General features: G+C 52.7%; 1 protein-coding gene across 1 annotated transcript in view; it reads right to left on the bottom strand.

Moving 5' to 3' along the window:
* The window catches only part of LOC122930753 (dynein axonemal intermediate chain 1-like), a 77,634-nt gene that overhangs the window by 44,194 nt on the left and 13,751 nt on the right, over nucleotides 1–19,689 (bottom strand). The window contains exons 12-14 of the mRNA XM_044284327.1: nucleotides 18,108–18,225; nucleotides 14,090–14,133; nucleotides 4,477–4,724 (exon numbers count right to left, since the gene is read on the bottom strand). Coding sequence (XP_044140262.1) covers nucleotides 4,477–4,724; nucleotides 14,090–14,133; nucleotides 18,108–18,225 — 410 coding nt within the window. The remainder of the gene's footprint in view (nucleotides 1–4,476; nucleotides 4,725–14,089; nucleotides 14,134–18,107; nucleotides 18,226–19,689) is intronic.

Here is a 19,689-nt window from a genome sequence, read left to right as displayed (position 1 = left end):
CCTATACAGAGAGGGGGCTATAGACAGAGGCTTATACAGAGAGAGGGGCTATAGACAGAGGCTTATACAGAGAGGGGGCTATAGACAGAGGCTTATACAGAGAGGGGGGCTATAGACAGGTGCTTATACAGAGAGGGGGGCTATAGACAGGGGCTTATACAGAGAGGGGGGCTATAGACAGGGGCTTATACAGAGAGGAGGGCTATAGACAGGGGCTTATACAGAGAGGGGGGCTATAGACAGGGGCTTATACAGAGAGAGGGGCTATAGACAGAGGCTTATACAGAGAGAGGGGGCTATAGACAGAGGCTTATACAGAGAGGGGGGCTATAGACAGAGGCTTATACAGAGAGGGGGGCTATAGACAGGGGCTTATACAGAGAGAGGGGGGGCTATAGACAGAGGCTTATACAGAGAGGGGGGCTATAGACAGGGGCTTATACAGAGAGAGGGGGGGGCTATAGACAGAGGCTTATACAGAGAGAGGGGGGCTATAGACAGAGGCTTATACAGAGAGGGGGGCTATAGACAGGGGCTTATACAGAGAGGGGGGCTATAGACAGGGGCTTATACAGAGAGAGGGGGGGCTATAGACAGAGGCTTATACAGAGAGAGGGGGGGCTATAGACAGAGGCTATACAGAGAGAGGGGGGCTATATACAGAGGCTTATTCAGAGAGGGGGGGCTATAGACAGAGGCTTATACAGAGAGGGGGGGCTATAGACAGAGGCTTATACAGAGAGGGGGGCTATAGACAGGGGCTTATACAGAGAGGGGGGCTATAGACAGGGGCTTATACAGAGAGGGGGGCTATAGACAGGGGCTTATACAGAGAGGGGGGGCTATAGACAGAGGCTTATACAGAGAGGGGGGCTATAGACAGAGGCTTTATACAGAGAGAGGGCTATAGACAGAGGCTTATACAGAGAGAGGGCTATAGACAGAGGCTTATACAGAGAGAGGGGGCTATAGACAGAGGCTTATACAGAGAGGGGGGCTATAGACAGGGGCTTATACAGAGAGGGGGGCTATAGACAGGGGCTTATACAGAGAGAGGGGGGGGCTATAGACAGAGGCTTATACAGAGAGGGGGGGCTATAGACAGGGGCTTATACAGAGAGGGGGCTATAGACAGGGGCTTATACAGAGAGGGGGCTATAGACAGAGGCTTATACAGAGAGGGGGCTATAGACAGAGGCTTATACAGAGAGGGGGGCTATAGACAGAGGCTTATACAGAGAGGGGGCTATAGACAGAGGCTTATACAGAGAGGGGGCTATAGACAGAGGCTTATACAGAGAGGGGGCTATAGACAGAGGCTTATACAGAGAGGGGGCTATAGACAGGCTTATACAGAGAGAGGGGGGCTATAGACAGAGGCTTATACAGAGAGGGGGGCTATAGACAGAGGCTTATACAGAGAGGGGGCTATAGACAGAGGCTTATACAGAGAGGGGGCTATAGACAGAGGCTTATACAGAGAGAGGGGCTATAGACAGAGGCTTATACAGAGAGAGGGGCTATAGACAGGCTTATACAGAGAGGGGGCTATAGACAGAGGCTTATACAGAGAGGGGGCTATAGACAGAGGCTTATACAGAGAGGGGGGCTATAGACAGAGGCTTATACAGAGAGGGGGCTATAGACAGAGGCTTATACAGAAGGGGGGCTATAGACAGAGCTTATACAGAGAGGGGGCTATAGACAGAGGCTTATACAGAGAGGGGGGCTATAGACAGAGGCTTATACAGAGAGGGGGGCTATAGACAGAGGCTTATACAGAGAGGGGGCTATAGACAGAGGCTTATACAGAGAGGGGGCTATAGACAGAGGCTTATACAGAGAGGGGGCTATAGACAGAGGCTTATACAGAGAGGGGGCTATAGACAGAGCTTATACAGAGAGGGGGCTATAGACAGAGGCTTATACAGAAAGGGGGCTATAGACAGAGGCTTATACAGAGAGGGGGGCTATAGACAGAGGCTTATACAGAGAGGGGGCTATAGACAGAGGCTTATACAGAGAGGGGGGCTATAGACAGAGGCTTATACAGAAAGGGGGCTATAGACAGAGGCTTATACAGAGAGGGGGGCTATAGACAGAGGCTTATACAGAAAGGGGGCTATAGACAGAGGCTTATACAGAGAGGGGGGCTATAGACAGAGGCTTATACAGAGGGGGGGGCTATAGACAGAGGTTTATACAGAGAGGGGGCTATAGACAGAGGCTTATACAGAGAGGGGGGCTATAGACAGAGGCTTATACAGAGAGGGGGGCTATAGACAGGCTTATACAGAAAGGGGGCTATAGACAGAGGCTTATACAGAGAGGGGGGCTATAGACAGAGGCTTATACAGAGAGGGGGGCTATAGACAGAGGCTATACAGAGAGGGGGGCTATAGACAGAGGCTTATACAGAGAGGGGGGCTATAGACAGAGGTTTATACAGAGAGGGGGCTATAGACAGAGGCTTATACAGAGAGGGGGGCTATAGACAGAGGCTTATACAGAGAGGGGGCTATAGACAGAGGCTTATACAGAGAGGGGGCTATAGACAGAGGCTTATACAGAGAGGGGGGCTTAGACAGGCTTATACAGAGAGGGGGGCTATAGACAGAGGCTTATACAGAGAGGGGGGCTATAGACAGAGGCTTATACAGGGAGGGGGGCTATAGACAGAGGCTTATACAGGGAGAGGGGCTATAGACAGAGGCTTATACAGATAGGGGCTATAGAGTGAGGCTGATATGAAGATATTGGGGTATATTGATATACAGGGGTAATATAGAGATAAAGGGAGGTATACAGGTATACGGCAGGGGGGGGGGGTATATAGATAATCATGAATATGTGGACATTTGCCCCCCCCGTGCATCCCCCACGCCGCCGCTTCTCATGCTCTGCTGTGACTATAATATTATTACACAGGTGGGAAGGAGGCGCCGTGGTGCGATGATGTCAGCGCCGGCGGCGGCCCCATGGACACAGACGGCGTTATCTCATCCGCCATAAACTGCCTGCACATTAACTGAAATTACCAATCATCCGCTCCGGCTCTGCACCGCGCATATTAACGAGCGCCGCCGCCACGAGCTCCCATCCCCCACACACCGAGGATAACATCCCAGCACTGGCAACACACAGGAACCGTAGGGGCCCCAAAATCTTCCCCTGATGGTTGCGGAGCTGTGTAAAAGTATTCACGCCCTTCCCTCATCACAGATCGGTCACACTGAACGGTTTCTGATGCTCAGACGCAGAGTCACTAGACGGGAGGAGACCCGCGGGATCCCAGGACACGGAGTACGAGCGGTATCCCACCATGTGCAGAAGTAACTGCCCCCCTCCCCAGTAAGGGTATATGGCCACATGTAGCTGCGTCCGCGTGCGGTCACCCATCGCCACCCAGCTTCAGCTATAAGGGGGCACTTTCTTTTGCACATGGGTCCATTAGCCCCTAATAAAGCAGTGGTAGGAACCCATGCGCTGCGCCCTGCGATTCCCTGGGGGCCCCTTTTGTCTTTTACGTCCTGTTTAACCTCTGAGCGTGAGAAATATGTAATAATGGGAAGATCTGGAGGGATGAATACTTTCTCATCAGGATCTGGAATCGGACGGGAGATAATCCAGAAACCAAACCGTCAGCATGTGAGATAATCAGAGCCGGAACCCCCTGAACACGGGTTATATCCCGCACTGACAGAGCCGTGAGCACCGCCCAGGGGCCACTACTGGAACTGCAGCTGTGCGCGCGTTAACCCAGTGTGAACCTGTATTCCTGCTCCAGGGCTGCTTGCTACGTCACACATTTGTGCTGTGTACCTGCGCTGCTCTGTGGGGATGAGGGGGTTAATAAGTGCTATTCCTTATCCCAGTTACCTAGGGTCGTTATCCGATATCCCTTGAGGTCTAGGGGGTTAACACCTAAAATTCCTGGTGGGTCGGGATAGTGAAGGGGTTAATAGGTTGACTATCAATGTGGTTTTTTTTCGATGTAAGTTTTTCACATGTTTTGTCGAAGCGGTTGAGCGCGCATTTTGTTGATGTAGTTTCTCGCGCGTTTTTTGCCCATATCAATGGGAAGTTTGGATGTGGATTCAATGTGGAATCCGCACTAAGAATGAAGACTTCACTTCTATTTTCCACATCACGGTTTTTAAAACTGCGAGAAGAAAAAGAAAAGAAAAAAGCGCCATGTAAATGAACAAGCGGTTTTCCCATTAAAACCAAGGGAGATTCCTTGCAAGCCTTTTTGGTACAGGTCCTGGAGGTGGGATCAGAATCAGTCTCAGAGCCTCTCTCACCATTCCAGCTCCTTCTCCCCGCTCACAGCATGCAGTCTCAGAACAACAGTGACCCTCAGCTGCATCCCCCTCCTCCACCAACGTAGATGGTAAAATGCTAAGGCTGTGTGTACAGTACGGCGCCCCATGTAGTAGGGAGATGTGAATACTGGGGTTCAGGTGTGCCACTCACCTGCCACACGGGGTCGGTGTGCTTTCCTGACTTTGCTGAGCTCATGTACTTTGGCTGAGGAGAGTCGGACTTTAGGTTGAAGATAGCCACGTTCCCATCGTAGAAGCCGACGGCCACCAGGTAGGGGTGATCCTTGTGAATGTCTAGGCACATGATGCCGCTCTCCGTGCTGAAGATGTACTCAGGGTATGAGGGGTTCTTCAGGGTCCAGAGAAGCAGCAGCCCCCGGGTCTGCTTCATGAAGTCATCTGCGGTGACAAAGAATGAAAAGAGAAGTCACGGGAGGGGTTTATATAGAGCTACCTTAATAAACCACGCCCCTGAGGAGCGCCTGCCCTGCTAGATCTGAGAATGGCACAGAAAGGGAGGTTACCCTGATGTTAGTGTAGAGGAGATCACCGGGTACAGTGCAGTGTAGAGGAGATCACCGGGTACAGTGCAGTGTAGAGGAGATCACCGGGTACAGTGCAGTGTAGAGGAGATCACCGGGTACCGTGCAGTGTAGAGGAGATCACCGGGTACAGTGCAGTGTAGAGGAGATCACCGGGTACAGTGCAGTGTAGAGGAGATCACCGGGTACAGTGCAGTGTAGAGGAGATCACCGGGTACAGTGCAGTGTAGAGGAGATCACCGGGTACAGTGCAGAGGAGATCACCGGGTACAGTGCAGTGTAGAGGAGATCACCGGGTACAGTGCAGTGTGGAGGAGATCACCGGGTACAGTGCAGTGTAGAGGAGATCACCGGGTACAGTGCAGTGTAGAGGAGATCACCGGGTACAGTGCAGTGTAGAGGAGATCACCGGGTACAGTGCAGTGTAGAGGAGATCACCGGGTACAGTGCAGTGTAGAGGAGATCACCGGGTACAGTGTAGTGTAGAGGAGATCACCTGGTACAGTGCAGTGTAGAGATCACCGGGTACAGTGCAGTGTAGAGGAGATCACCGGGTACAGTGCAGTGTAGAGGAGATCACCGGGTACAGTGCAGTGTAGAGGAGATCACCGGGTACAGTACAGTGTAGAGGAGATCATCGGGTACAGTACAGTGTAGAGGAGATCATCGGGTACAGTACAGTGTAGAGGAGATCACCGGGTACAGTGCAGTGCAGAGGAGATCACTGGGTACAGTGCAGTGTAGAGATCACCGGGTACAGTGCAGTGTAGAGGAGATCACCGGGTACAGTACAGTGTAGAGGAGATCACCGGGTACAGTACAGTGTAGAGGAGATCACCGGGTACAGTGCAGTGCAGAGGAGATCACCGGGTACAGTGCAGTGTAGAGGAGATCACTGGGTACAGTGCAGTGTAGATGTCAGCACCGGGTACAGTGCAGTGTAGAGGTGATCACTGGGTACAGTGCAGTGTAGAGGAGATCACTGGGTACAGTGCAGTGTAGAGGAGATCACCGGGTACAGTGCAGTGTAGAGGAGATCACCGGGTACAGTGCAGTGTAGATGTCAGCACCGGGTACAGTGCAGTGTAGAGGAGATCACCGGGTACAGTGCAGTGTAGATGTCAGCATCGGGTACAGTGCAGTGTAGAGGAGATCACCGGGTACAGTGCAGTGCAGAGGAGATCACTGGGTACAGTGCAGTGTAGAGATCACCGGGTACAGTGCAGTGTAGAGGAGATCACCGGGTACAGTGCAGTGTAGAGGAGATCACCGGGTACAGTGCAGTGTAGATGTCAGCACCGGGTACAGTGCAGTGTAGAGGAGATCACCGGGTACAGTGCAGTGTAGATGTTAGCACCGGGTACAGTGCAGTGTAGAGGAGATCACCGGGTACAGTGCAGTGTAGAGGAGATCACCGGGTACAGTGCAGTGTAGAGGAGATCACCGGGTACAGTGCAGTGTAGAGGAGATCACCGGGTACAGTGCAGTGTAGAGGCGATCACCGGGTACAGTGCAGTGTAGAGGTGATCACTGGGTACAGTGCAGTGTAGAGGTGATCACTGGGTACAGTGCAGTGTAGAGGAGATCACTGGGTACAGTGCAGTGTAGAGGAGATCACTGGGTACAGTGCAGTGTAGAGGAGATCACTGGGTACAGTGCAGTGTAGAGGAGATCACTGGGTACAGTGCAGTGTAGAGGAGATCACTGGGTACAGTGCAGTGTAGAGGAGATCACCGGGTACAGTGCAGTGTAGAGGAGATCACCGGGTACAGTGCAGTGTAGAGGAGATCACCGGGTACAGTGCAGTGTAGATGTCAGCACCGGGTACAGTGTAGTGTAGAGGAGATCACCGGGTACAGTGCAGAGGAGATCACCGAGTACAGTGCAGTGTAGAGGAGATCACCGGGTACAGTGCAGTGTAGATGTCAGCACCGGGTACAGTGCAGTGTAGATGTCAGCACCGGGTACAGTGCAGTGTGGAGGAGATCACCTGGTACAGTGTACTATAGAGGTCAGCACCGGGTACAGTGCAGTGTAGATGTCAGCATCGGGTACAGTGCAGTGTAGATGACAGCACCGGGTACAGTGCAGTGTAGAGGAGATCACCTGGTACAGTGTACTATAGAGGTGATCACCAGGTACAGTGCAGTGTAGAGGAGATCACCAGGTACAGTGCACTGTAGAGGAGATCACCAGGTACAGTGCAGTGTAGAGGTGATCACCAGGTACAGTGCAGTGTAGAGGTGATCACCAGGTACAGTGCAGTGTAGAGGAGATCACCAGGTACAGTGCAGTGTAGAGGAGATCACCAGGTACAGTGCAGTGTAGAGGAGATCACCAGGTACAGTGCAGTGTAGAGGAGATCACCGGGTACAGTGCAGTGTAGAGGAGATCACCAGGTACAGTGCAGTGTAGAGGAGATCACCAGGTACAGTGCAGTGTAGAGGAGATCACCGGGTACAGTGCAGTGTAGATGTCAGCATCGGGTACAGTGCAGTGTAGATGACAGCACCGGGTACAGTGCAGTGTAGAGGAGATCACCTGGTACAGTGCAGTGTAGAGGTGATCACCAGGTACAGTGCAGTGTAGAGGTGATCACCAGGTACAGTGCAGTGTAGAGGTGATCACCAGGTACAGTGCAGTGTAGAGGAGATCACCTGGTACAGTGTACTATAGAGGTCAGCACCGGGTACAGTGCAGTGTAGAGGAGATCACCAGGTACAGTGCAGTGTAGAGGAGATCACCGGGTAAAGTGCAGTGTAGATGTCAGCACCGGGTACAGAGAAGGACCCTCATTCCTGCAGCATTGCCTCATAGGTAGTAGACAGCTGTAAATTAGAACACATGGTCCAGTATCGACACCCGGTGGTCATTTGTAGGTACTGCACCTGGTTCCCCAGTCCACCCTCCGAGGCGGTGTATACACTAGATATCCTGTGCACCAGGTTACTGCACACAAGGAGAGCGGTGCCTGGATGCATCAGATATAAGGAGCACCGTGCAGCACCCTCCTCTCTAGGAGAAGACGTGGGTCCAGGGCTGGATGTCCCGGGTGCAGAGGACCAGTCCTCGGTCTAATGCTGAGCTGTGAACCGGAGAGTGACCTCGATATGAAGCTGCGGTGTGTGAAGCTGCACAATGACACGCTGCAGAGATGGGCACAATGTGCACGCTCCCTTATTACTAATACTCACAGTGGCCCCTACTGGCACATCTGCTGCTATTCCAGGGGCCACAACCAGCAATAGTGACGGAGTGCTCCATGAATACAGCCAGAAAGAGTGCCCCCTTAATAGTGACCCTAGAACACTGTCCCGAGCTCCTCCAGATTTTATCCCAGGACACGGAGGCTCATATTGCTGTCTCTCTCTTTACTGTGATTCCATAGCAGCAAAGAAAAACACTTTAAACATGCAGAAACTATGGCAACAAGCCCCACCCTGTCACTCCCAGTGTCCATATAACCCCTGGTCACACTGGAGCAGTCCTCTTTCTTTGCTGCTCCAGTTAAGTATACATAGCAGTTTTTCCTTATGCCCTGAGGTGTTCCCTTTTGGGCATTCCTTAGGGCATGGTATCTCATTATCTCATTATTGTAATATATCGTGTGATATCTTCTGTTTGGTAACCTGTGGGTTGTCCTGACTGATATATATATTTTGTTCGTTTGCTTGTAGGTATATATATATATATATATTCTCTATCTGCCCTTTCAGCTTGCCTCTCCTCTCCCCGCCGTTTGCGGTTTTTCTACTCCGGCTGGGGAGGAGTGGACTCTCGGTTCTTCATTCTATTGGTGGGGTTTTACCCTCTTACCCCTCGTTGTTCCCAGGCCTGCGCTGTGAGCCCGCACTGCGGGGAGGAAGCGCCGCCATTTCGCGCGCTTTTTCCCCTTCTTCTTCTCGGTTCTTCTCCTTCTCGCGAGATCTCGTGTGCTAACTGCGGCCGAGGTCTCGCGGGATTTCGTGCGGTGCTTGTTCCGGAGCGATTCTCTGCCTCAGTCGCGTCTCCTGCAGCGCCGGTCCTGGTTCCTTTTACGGTCTGTCTTGCGCCTGCTTTTCTTTCTGCTCCTATAGGGTGACTAACCCTCAGCTGGGCTCACTATGTCACGCCATTCCCGATCCCGGTCCCCTAATGTCGGCCCCCCTCAGAATATGGAGTCCAGGGACCACATGTCTCCTCCACCCAGGCGCTCTAGTGTCCCTACCAGGGACCCTCCTATGGTGGATATTCAGAGCTTAGCCATTCAGCGCTCTATATCAAGCGCTATCATGTCTGCCATGGGCTCCATGTCCACAGCAATTTCACATTCGGTGACAAGCCCTAGCTTCTCAGCCCCCTCATGCCTCCAGAACAACTGTGAATGATGGCACTGTCCCATCCGTTGACAACGCGCTAAGACCGCGTAAAAGAGCCTGTCCGCGCCAGGCAGAACGTGCGCGAGGTTGGAAGTCGGCGCGGTCACAGCCCGAACATGTTTCTGACTCTGATAGAGAGTCTGATGAGGAGGCACAGCGCTACTCCCTGCATGGTTCAGAGGAGGATTTGACTGGAGTCGCAGTCGACCCTGTAGATGTAGATTTGCCGCCGCCCCCTGCTGCGGCGTTCCCGGATGCCCCGTCTGGGTCCGCGGATCCTCTGGTGGATCCGTTGGGGGATCCTATGTTTGATCCCAATGCTTTACACCACCCGCGGTCTTCTGAGTGGCTTCCCGCCACGCATGTAACTCAATACATTGAGTCAATGGCCCGTAAGCCTCTCACAAAGGAGGCACGTACAAAACTGCGGGCTGAATGCCCGAGACCCCTGATCCCGCACAAAGTGTGTGAGACGCCGGTGGTGGACCCGAAGATGGTCCAGTTTTTGACTAAGACAGGGTTTAATCCCCGCAAAGGCCTGGATTCCGCCCTTAGGGCTTGCCAGGATAAAGTTTTGGACATTATGGGGCCACTGGCCAAAATTCTGGATATGGCCGAGGCGGCCAGGGCGGCTGGTAGTCAGGTCGACCCTGAGGAATTGACTGGATGGGCTCAGAGGGCGGTTTGCCTTACGGGCAACGCCAACACCTCGCTAGCTATAGAACGGCGCAAAGCGCTGCTTATGAAAATTGAGCCGAAGCTGGCAAATTTGGCCATTTCTGAGGCGGGCAAGGATGCCCAGGGGCTCCTCTTTGGAGAGCCTTTTATTAAGGAGCTTGGGAAATACGTTGGGGCTTTTACTGCCCTGGATAAGGCGCAAGCGTCCATGCGTAAGGTTTTCCCAAACCGTTTTTCTGCCAGGGCCGGCAGTTTCAGGGGCCGTCTGCCCGGCCGTTCCTCCTCCTATGCCCGTGGTTCGGGCAGAGGCTCCTTTGGCCACAGATCCTCGTTGCAGGACCAGCAACATCAGCCTTTCTTTTTTCCTACCCGGGGCGGCTATAACCGCGGCAGAGGATTCCGTGGACACCCAGGCTCCAGGAGACCATACGGTGAGTCAACTATTCAATGTTCCTCCTATTCCCAATTGTCCGGTGGGGGGAAGACTCCGGTTCTTTTCCCATGCGTGGAGAAAGGTTTCTTCCGACCCGTGGATTCTTTCTACGGTCAGGGGTTTTGTGATCGAGTTAGTGTCAAACCCCGTGGGGCTTGCCCCCCCTTGTGCCCGCATGCCGTCCGGGTCCGCTCGCGTCCTCATAGAGTCGGAGCTCTCAGCTCTTTGGGACAAGGGGGCGATAGAGTTGGCTCCCGGAAACACCTTGGGGGTCTTGAGCAGCATCTTTTTAGTGCAGAAAAAAGGGGGTCAGCTGCGCCCCGTCATCAATCTGAAGGCTCTGAACAGTTTTGTCAGGTACAGCCATTTCAAGATGGAAGGGATTCATCTTTTGAGGGACATGCTCCTTCCAGGAGATTGGATGGCGAAGGTAGATTTGAAAGACGCCTACCTCACGGTGCCGGTGGCACCGGAGTCGAGGGATTTGTTACGCTTTGCCTGGAGAGATCAGGTGTGGCGCTTTACGTGCCTTCCCTTTGGCCTCTCCTCCGCCCCCTGGTGCTTCACCAAGCTATTACGTCCTGTGGTAGCCTGGTTGCGCAGTCGGGGGGTGCGTCTGATAGTTTACCTGGACGACATTTTGTTCATGGCGTCCAGTCCGGCCTCGCTTCTGTCGCACCTTCAGTTGGCCACCTCCCTCATCTCCGGACTGGGGTTCGTCATCAATCAGGAGAAATCTTGTCTGATACCGTCCACCACTATGGAGTTTCTGGGCTTCCAGATCGACTCGGTAGCACAATCCCTCAGTCTACCGCAGTCGAAGGTTCTGAGTATTCGGAAGGAGTTGAGGCACGCTCTGTCGTTACCTCATTTATCCCTGAGACATCTGGCCCGGATAATCGGGCTGCTGGCTTCTTCCATCCAGGCAATCTTTCCGGCGCCCCTCCATTACAGGGCGCTGCAGCGCCTCAAAATTGCTCACCTTCGGGAGGGTGCATCTTATGCCGATACCATCGTGCTGGATACGGAGACCAGGCACGAGTTGAGCTGGTGGATCCACAACCTCTCAATGTGGAACGGCAGAGCCATTTTTGGCCCTCAGCCGGACCTTGTCATCGAGTCGGACGCCAGTCTCCACGGGTGGGGCGCTCATTGCAACGGCGTCTCCACCGGAGGTCCTTGGTCCCGGAGCGAATCCCGGCTCCACATCAATTCCTTGGAACTGCTGGCGGGATCTCTGGCGATCCGCAGCTTTGTCAACAACACGGTCAAGGTTTGTGTCCGACTCCGCATGGACAACGTGTCGGCGGTCCGGTACATCAACTTTATGGGTGGAACGCGCTCGTCTGTGCTCACTCATTTGGCCATGGATTTTTGGGACCAATGTTTCTCCAGGGGGATCATGGTTGTCGCGGAATACCTTCCGGGTCTCCACAATGTGAGAGCAGATTGGAGTTCGCGGTATCTTTCGGATGCCAGCGACTGGAGATTGGATTCAGGGGTCTTCGATGCCGTGTCATCTATATGGGGTCCATTCTCCATCGACCTCTTTGCATCGCGCCTCAACGCTCAGCTGCCCAGATTCTTCAGCTGGCGGCCGGATCCGGAGGCGGAAGCGGTGGACGCTTTCCTCCAGGAGTGGTCGACTCCGGTCCTATACGCGTTCCCTCCGTTTGCTCTAATCCCGAGGGTTCTTCTCCAGATCCGCCGCCAGTCGGCGGAGCTGGTCCTCGTTTTGCCCCTGTGGAAGTCCCAGTCGTGGTTTCCCCACCTTCTGGATCTTCTCATCGCCGAGCCAGTCTTGCTCCCCGCGTTTCCCCACCTGCTCCAGGATCCGGCGGGTCGGTTTCACCCTCTACTCGTCGACGGCACTCTACACCTCCTCGCGTGCCGAGTGTCGGGGGTCCCTGGGAGGTCTCAGGGGTTTCGGAGACGGCTCGCTTCTTGCTGGCAAGCGCTTGGGCACCCGGAACCAGACGAGCTTATCGCTCGGCTTGGGATTCCTGGGCTCGTTGGTGCCTCTCAGGGAATCTGGATCCCACTGAAGCTCCTGTAACGGCTATCTTATCTTTCTTGTCGGCCTTGTTTGATGAGGGCAAGGCATATCGGACTATCAATCTGTATAGGTCTGCCATCTCGTCCAGGCACTTGGGGTTTGACGGTCGTCCGGCGGGCCAGCATCCCCTGGTCTGTAGATTGTTGCGCGGTTCTCGCCTTTCTCGTCCTCCGAGGCCGCGGTTTTCCGCTACTTGGGATGTTTCCATCGTTTTGTCCTTCCTGCAGGATTGGCCCTCTAATGACGTCCTGTCATTAAGGCAGCTCTCGGCGAAGCTGGTCACCCTCTTGTGCTTGATCTCCTGCAAGAGGGTTTCTGACGTCCGGGCCTTGGACCATGACGCCCGCTCTTTCTCGCCGGTGGGCGTGACGTTCAACATCTCCCGGCGTACGAAGACAAACATTCGCTCGGTTTCCTATCCGTATTTTCCGGAGTCTCCGCAGCTTTGTCCTGGCACTTGTCTGCAGGAGTACGAACGTCGTACCGGTCGGTTGCGTGTTCCTGAGTTCCCTCATCTTTTTATCTCCTTCCGTAGACCTTTTCACCCGGTGACCAGTGTTACCCTTTCGCGTTGGGTCAAATGGGTCCTATCTCAGGCGGGTATTGACACCTCCATATTTACGGCTCATTCGGTTCGCAGTGCCTCGGCCACCTCTATGACGGTTTCTGGTGCCCGTTTAGAGGATGTTATGAGGTTAGCAGATTGGTCTAGGGCTTCTACCTTTCGTGAATTTTACTTTAGGCCACCATCTCATGCTTTCTCGTCTGTGGTGGCCCAGCTTTAAACTTGCAATATGAGCCTCCGTGTCCTGGGATAAAATTTCATGATTTTACTATTTCATGACGTAAAGTCATGATTTTATAAAGGACACGGAGGCGAGTATTGCCCTCCCGTTTTTTCCCCTCCCTGGAATATTATTTGTTTTATCTGTCATAAGGATGTGTTGATTTGGTTCAGTTATATGAATCGCTTGATATGTGTCTTCCGGAGTCGGAATTGTATACTACCGTATGTGTTTGCTTGGTTTTTTCCTAGGTTAATGTTCCAGCCAAGATGTCCGGTATTTTCGCGGCTTCGTTGTTCAAGGTTCCTGGCGGGTTGTCCGGAGTGTGCACAGTTTCGTGGGCATGTCGGATCCGAGCCTTCGTTCCAGTTGGTCTGTTCTAGTTCAAGAGACCTGAGGTCTGTTCGTCAGGCGTCCATCAGTTTGCAGTGGGTGGACCATCAAAGAAAGAGGACTGCTCCAGTGTGACCAGGGGTTATATGGACACTGGGAGTGACAGGGTGGGGCTTGTTGCCATAGTTTCTGCATGTTTAAAGTGTTTTTCTTTGCTGCTATGGAATCACAGTAAAGAGAGAGACAGCAATATGAGCCTCCGTGTCCTTTATAAAATCATGACTTTACGTCATGAAATAGTAAAATCATGAAATTTTCAGCCATTTTGCATCCTTCCCTCCATATGTCAGGACAATGCAGTACGGCTGCCAGCGATAGGGGGCGCTCAACACAGACCGCTCCCATCCCCCGTCACATGGCTGGGGAGAACCTAACAGGGCTCCTCCTCTCTGTGGGCCATATAATATTACGGACCATTGGAGGGAAAAAATCAGACTTAGATGGGATAATCTTACAATCATCCCAAAAGATCACAACTGCTGGGGGTTGTAGTTTCACTGCATCAGCCATAAGACTTACATGATCCATGTCCCACAGCAAACAGGTCCTTGTACTTGGGATTCCTGTGAGGACAGAACAGAGATTGGGATGACTGATAGGGTTGTGATGAAAGGGTTAATATCGCCCATAGGCACATGAATAACATTTTCTGCCCCTCTCCTCAGCACTGCCCCCTGCTGGTTCATGGTCCCTATAGACCAGCTATGACACCAACATGGCTGCTCCTCTGGACAATGCAGCCTGGAAGTGGATAGGTCATCAGTATCTGACTGGTGGGGGTCTGATACCTGGGACCCCCGCTGACCAGCCCGTGCTTGCAGCAGTACCGCAGCCTTCTCCCAGCTGTACAGCAGCGGTGCTCAGTATTGCACTCAGGCCCATTCACTTCTATGGGGCTGAGCTGCTCCCAGGTCATGTGACTGATGAACGTGACATCACTGGCCCAGGACAGCTGGAGAAGGCTGAAGCACTATTGCAAGCTTCAATGCTTTCTCAAATTACTGATAGCTGGGGGTCCCAGATGTGAGACCCCCACCGACCAGATACTGATGACCTATCCAGAGGATAGGTCATCCACAAAAAAAACACTTGTAAAACCCCTTAAATTAAAGGTTCTGGGGTCTGAATAAGTTTAGGATTCTGGTCTGAGAAATTGTTGGGGTCTGGTCTAGCGTATGTTTAAGTTTAGGATTCTGGTCAGGAGTCCAATTCATTTTAGGGATTAGTCCTGGGATCTATTTAATGTTGGTCTGGTCTAAGGTTTGTTTAAGTTTAGGGCTCTGGCCTGGGGTCTGAGCGAGTTTAGGGCTCTGGCCTGGGGTCTGAGAGAGTTTAGGGCTCTGGCCTGGGGTCTGAGAGAGTTTAGGGCTCTGGCCTGGGGTCTGAGAGAGTTTAGGGCTCTGGCCTGGGGTCTGAGAGAGTTTAGGGCTCTGGCCTGGGGTCTGAGAGAGTTTAGGGCTCTGGCCTGGGGTCTGAGAGAGTTTAGGGCTCTGGCCTGGGGTCTGAGAGAGTTTAGGGCTCTGGCCTGGGGTCTGAGAGAGTTTAGGGCTCTGGCCTGGGGTCTGAGAGAGTTTAGGGCTCTGGCCTGGGGTCTGAGAGAGTTTAGGGCTCTGGCCTGGGGTCTGAGAGAGTTTAGGGCTCTGGCCTGGGGTCTGAGCGAGTTTAGGGCTCTGAGCGAGTTTAGGGCTCTGGCCTGGGCTCTGAGCGAGTTTAGGGCTCTGGCCTGGGCTCTGAGCGAGTTTAGGGCTCTGGCCTGGGGTCTGAGCGAGTTTAGGGCTCTGGCCTGGGGTCTGAGCGAGTTTAGGGCTCTGGCCTGGGGTCTGAGCGAGTTTAGGGCTCTGGCCTGGGGTCTGAGCGAGTTTAGGGCTCTGGCCTGGGGTCTGAGCGAGTTTAGGGCTCTGGCCTGGGGTCTGAGCGAGTTTAGGGCTCTGGCCTGGGGTCTGAGCGAGTTTAGGGCTCTGGCCTGGGGTCTGAGCGAGTTTAGGGCTCTGGCCTGGGGTCTGAGCGAGTTTAGGGCTCTGGCCTGGGGTCTGAGCGAGTTTAGGGCTCTGGCCTGGGGTCTGAGCGAGTTTAGGGCTCTGGCCTGGGGTCTGAGCGAGTTTAGGGCTCTGAGCGAGTTTAGGGCTCTGAGCGAGTTTAGGGCTCTGGCCTGGGGTCTGAGAGAGTTTAGGGCTCTGGCCTGGGGTCTGAGAGAGTTTAGGGCTCTGGCCTGGGGTCTGAGAGAGTTTAGGGCTCTGGCCTGGGGTCTGAGAGAGTTTAGGGCTCTGGCCTGGGGTCTGAGAGAGTTTAGGGCTCTGGCCTGGGGTCTGAGAGAGTTTAGGGCTCTGGCCTGGGGTCTGAGAGAGTTTAGGGCTCTGGCCTGGGGTCTGAGAGAGTTTAGGGCTCTGGCCTGGGGTCTGAGAGAGTTTAGGGCTCTGGCCTGGGGTCTGAGAGAGTTTAGGGCTCTGGCCTGGGGTCTGAGAGAGTTTAGGGCTCTGGCCTGGGGTCTGAGAGAGTTTAGGGCTCTGGCCTGGGGTCTGAGAGAGTTTAGGGCTCTGGCCTGGGGTCTGAGAGAGTTTAGGGCTCTGGCCTGGGGTCTGAGAGAGTTTAGGGCTCTGGCCTGGGGTCTGAGAGAGTTTAGGGCTCTGGCCTGGGGTCTGAGAGAGTTTAGGGCTCTGGCCTGGGGTCTGAGAGAGTTTAGGGCTCTGGCCTGGGGTCTGAGAGAGTTTAGGGCTCTGGCCTGGGGTCTGAGAGAGTTTAGGGCTCTGGCCTGGGGTCTGAGAGAGTTTAGGGCTCTGGCCTGGGGTCTGAGAGAGTTTAGGGCTCTGGCCTGGGGTCTGAGAGAGTTTAGGGCTCTGGCCTGGGGTCTGAGAGAGTTTAGGGCTCTGGCCTGGGGTCTGAGAGAGTTTAGGGCTCTGGCCTGGGGTCTGAGAGAGTTTAGGGCTCTGGCCTGGGGTCTGAGAGAGTTTAGGGCTCTGGCCTGGGGTCTGAGAGAGTTTAGGGCTCTGGCCTGGGGTCTGAGAGAGTTTAGGGCTCTGGCCTGGGGTCTGAGAGAGTTTAGGGCTCTGGCCTGGGGTCTGAGAGAGTTTAGGGCTCTGGCCTGGGGTCTGAGAGAGTTTAGGGCTCTGGCCTGGGGTCTGAGAGAGTTTAGGGCTCTGGCCTGGGGTCTGAGAGAGTTTAGGGCTCTGGCCTGGGGTCTGAGCGAGTTTAGGGCTCTGATCTGGCTCTGAATGAGTTTAGGGCTCTGATCTGGCTCTGAATGAGTTTAGGGCTCTGATCTGGCTTTCTCACTAACATATTGTTCTCCCAAGTGTGTGACATGTTAACAGATGACGTCTTTACTTTTGCCTTCGGCTTGGACCCTCACCTGATGACAGACCCCCAGTAAGCGGACCTTTACTAAGTCGAGCCGATTACAGACACAAGTCGTGCATCCAGTGATTATATTACGGAGCCTCACAGGTTTCATGTAAATTACTGTTTGTTGCCTGCGTGACTTATGGCTTAGAAATGCCATATGGGCAAAAATGAAAATATGGTAAAACCGCCGGTGGTTCTTGGCTGCATGGCGCACTAATGCTACATGTTTACTGTCATGGGTCCATGACTGCAGCTCCTGAGAGGCAGAAAGATGGCCTCCGCGGTACAGCCTCAGCATATCCTACAGCAGGTTAGCTGTACAGGGTGCGGCTGTCAGCAGACACCAGAGCTGTGAATGCAGCTTTCAGTGTGACTAGAGTACAAGACCTCCTGATCAGTACACAATACACAGTAGTACTTGCAGCATTATATGCAGATTTCAATGTAAAGTTTATTTAAGAGGCTTAAGCCAATTTTGTTTTGTAACTTACTAATACACTCTGTGCTGCAACCCCCCAATTATCAAGATCTCTGCTTGCTTTCAGAGGGTGAGACCCATCCTGACCACGTCCAGCTGACAGACCTGCAGTGCTAGTTATATAAAGAGCTTATAACAGGCCCATCAGCTGTATGCAGGACTAGGGCAGGAGGGGTTCTTAGGCTCTGGGATGTAAAGGTTTCCATTCAGTGACAACAAACATCTGTATAAAGAAAGTATGATTTTAAAACCGAAAATTCTGCAGAACCTCATGATACAGAGCGCAGATGCTGAGGAGCCTCGCAGTACCAGAGAGGTGGGAGGTTCATACCCATTAAGTGATCAGCAGCAATGCTCTGAAGTCACATTTCTTCCTTAAAAAAAAGAGGTTCTGCAGCAGCGTCTGTGTGCGTCGTTGGCGTGACTTTACATCTTGCGGTTATATTGAATTTCTCAAAACTGCAGCAAAAATGCGTTATGGCCGCACCTTGGCATACCTGTACACATACCAGTGCTGTGCGCCAAGAACCACATGGCAAAACCGTGCATGGTTTTTACTGCAAATCACTGTAGGTTTACTGCACGCGGCACAAAATGCTACGCTCAGGGGCACAAAACAGCCTCATGGTCTAGAAACCTATAGGACATGTACCTGGAGGCATTCGGGAACCAGAGAACACTGAGAATCAGCCACAAGACGGGTGTAATACCGGCACTCACCAGCAGACGGCAGTCACTGCCAGCCGTTTGGCCTTCTCATACTGGAACCTCCAGAGCGGCAGCAGCGTGCCCTCCTGCTCCCTGAACTCGTCCGCCACATCCTCAAAGTACTTGAAGTCTAGAGTGAAAAGATGCAAGAAGATAATCGCCATCAGTGGAGCACGAGACTGTGTGTACCATGGATACAAAATCCTGCAGGCGACTACTGATGCACAGATTTACTGCACCACTGGTTGTCGGATTTAATTAAAAGTATCTTTCAATAACCTAAAATAGAGCTGGGATGTGCTGGTATACAGTCCGTGACCGCTGCAGCCTAGCATGGTCCTCAGAGGTTGGCTGCAGCGGTCAGTTGCTGTACACCCGTACGTCACAGCCAATCATTGTCTTTGGTGGTTGGTTGCTGAGGACAGTGATTGGCTGCAGCGGTCATGTGCCACTTCCCAGCACGTCCCCCGAGGCAGACTGAAAATCTGCAACAGCAAAATGGACAGGACAAGGGCCACAGAGAACGGCGCTGGACAAAAGGGCGAGGATAAGGCAACAATTTTTTAAAAATTTTAGGCTATTGCAGGGTTAATGATCGCGGAGAACCCCTTTAACCATTTCTTTGGTTCACAGAACCCTTCATCTTTTTTTTGCAGGGGCTCACCCAGTCCTCTAACCATCGTATAATGAAACCTTCTGCCAGTTTCTGCTTCGATTCCTTGTCATTTTCAAGACCTCTGCTTACGGTCAGTGAATGCGAACATTCTTGCTTACATCCAGCGGCTGAACCCTTTCGTGGTCTAGTCCTGCTCACAGGGCCGAGGACAGGACATAAGAAAGGTTTGTGCTGCTACTGTGTTTCGATACTGACCCATTGTAACAACCCAGTATAAACACTACTACTCCCACTATCCAACACAGAAAATTCTGGAGGTATGTACAATGCAGCCAGAAAGTCTTTCACTTTTTCACATTTTGTTAAGTTGCTCCTTTCAAGTTTCCCTCCATCAATCTGCCCTCAGTCCCCCGTAATGAGGAAGAGAGAACAGAATAGTAGAAATATTTGCAAATGTATTAAAAATGGAAAACTAATATTACAGCTGGACACAAGTATTCCGAGCCTTTGCTATGACACTGGACATTTAGCTCTGGGGCCTCCCAGTTCTCTCCTGTAGTAAATTCAGGTGATTGGAGAAGATTTGGAAGGACGCAGCCTGGTCTATATAAGGTCTAACAGCAGATCAAAGCAAAGACCGAGCCATGAGGAGCAGAGAACAGCCTGTAGAGCTCAGAGACAGGATTGTGTGAAGGCAGAGATCTGGAGAAGGGGACAAAAAAGGTCAACTGCACTAAAAGGTCTAAAAGCACAGTGTCCTCCATAATTCTTACATGGAAGAAGAATCACCAGGAATCTTCCTAGAGCGGGCCACCCCACCAAACTGAGTAATTGGGGGAGAAGGGGCTTGGTAAGAGAGGTGAGCAAGAACTCAATGGTCACTCTCGCTGAGCTCTAAAGATACTGTGTATAGATGGCATATACACACATAGATACCACTAACATGGGCTTTATGCCAGAGTGGCCGGAACGAAGCCT

Source organism: Bufo gargarizans, chromosome 1 (assembly GCF_014858855.1).
Source record: "Bufo gargarizans isolate SCDJY-AF-19 chromosome 1, ASM1485885v1, whole genome shotgun sequence".
Taxonomy (NCBI): Eukaryota; Metazoa; Chordata; class Amphibia; order Anura; family Bufonidae; genus Bufo; species Bufo gargarizans.
This window is presented reverse-complemented; position numbering and strand designations above follow the sequence as displayed.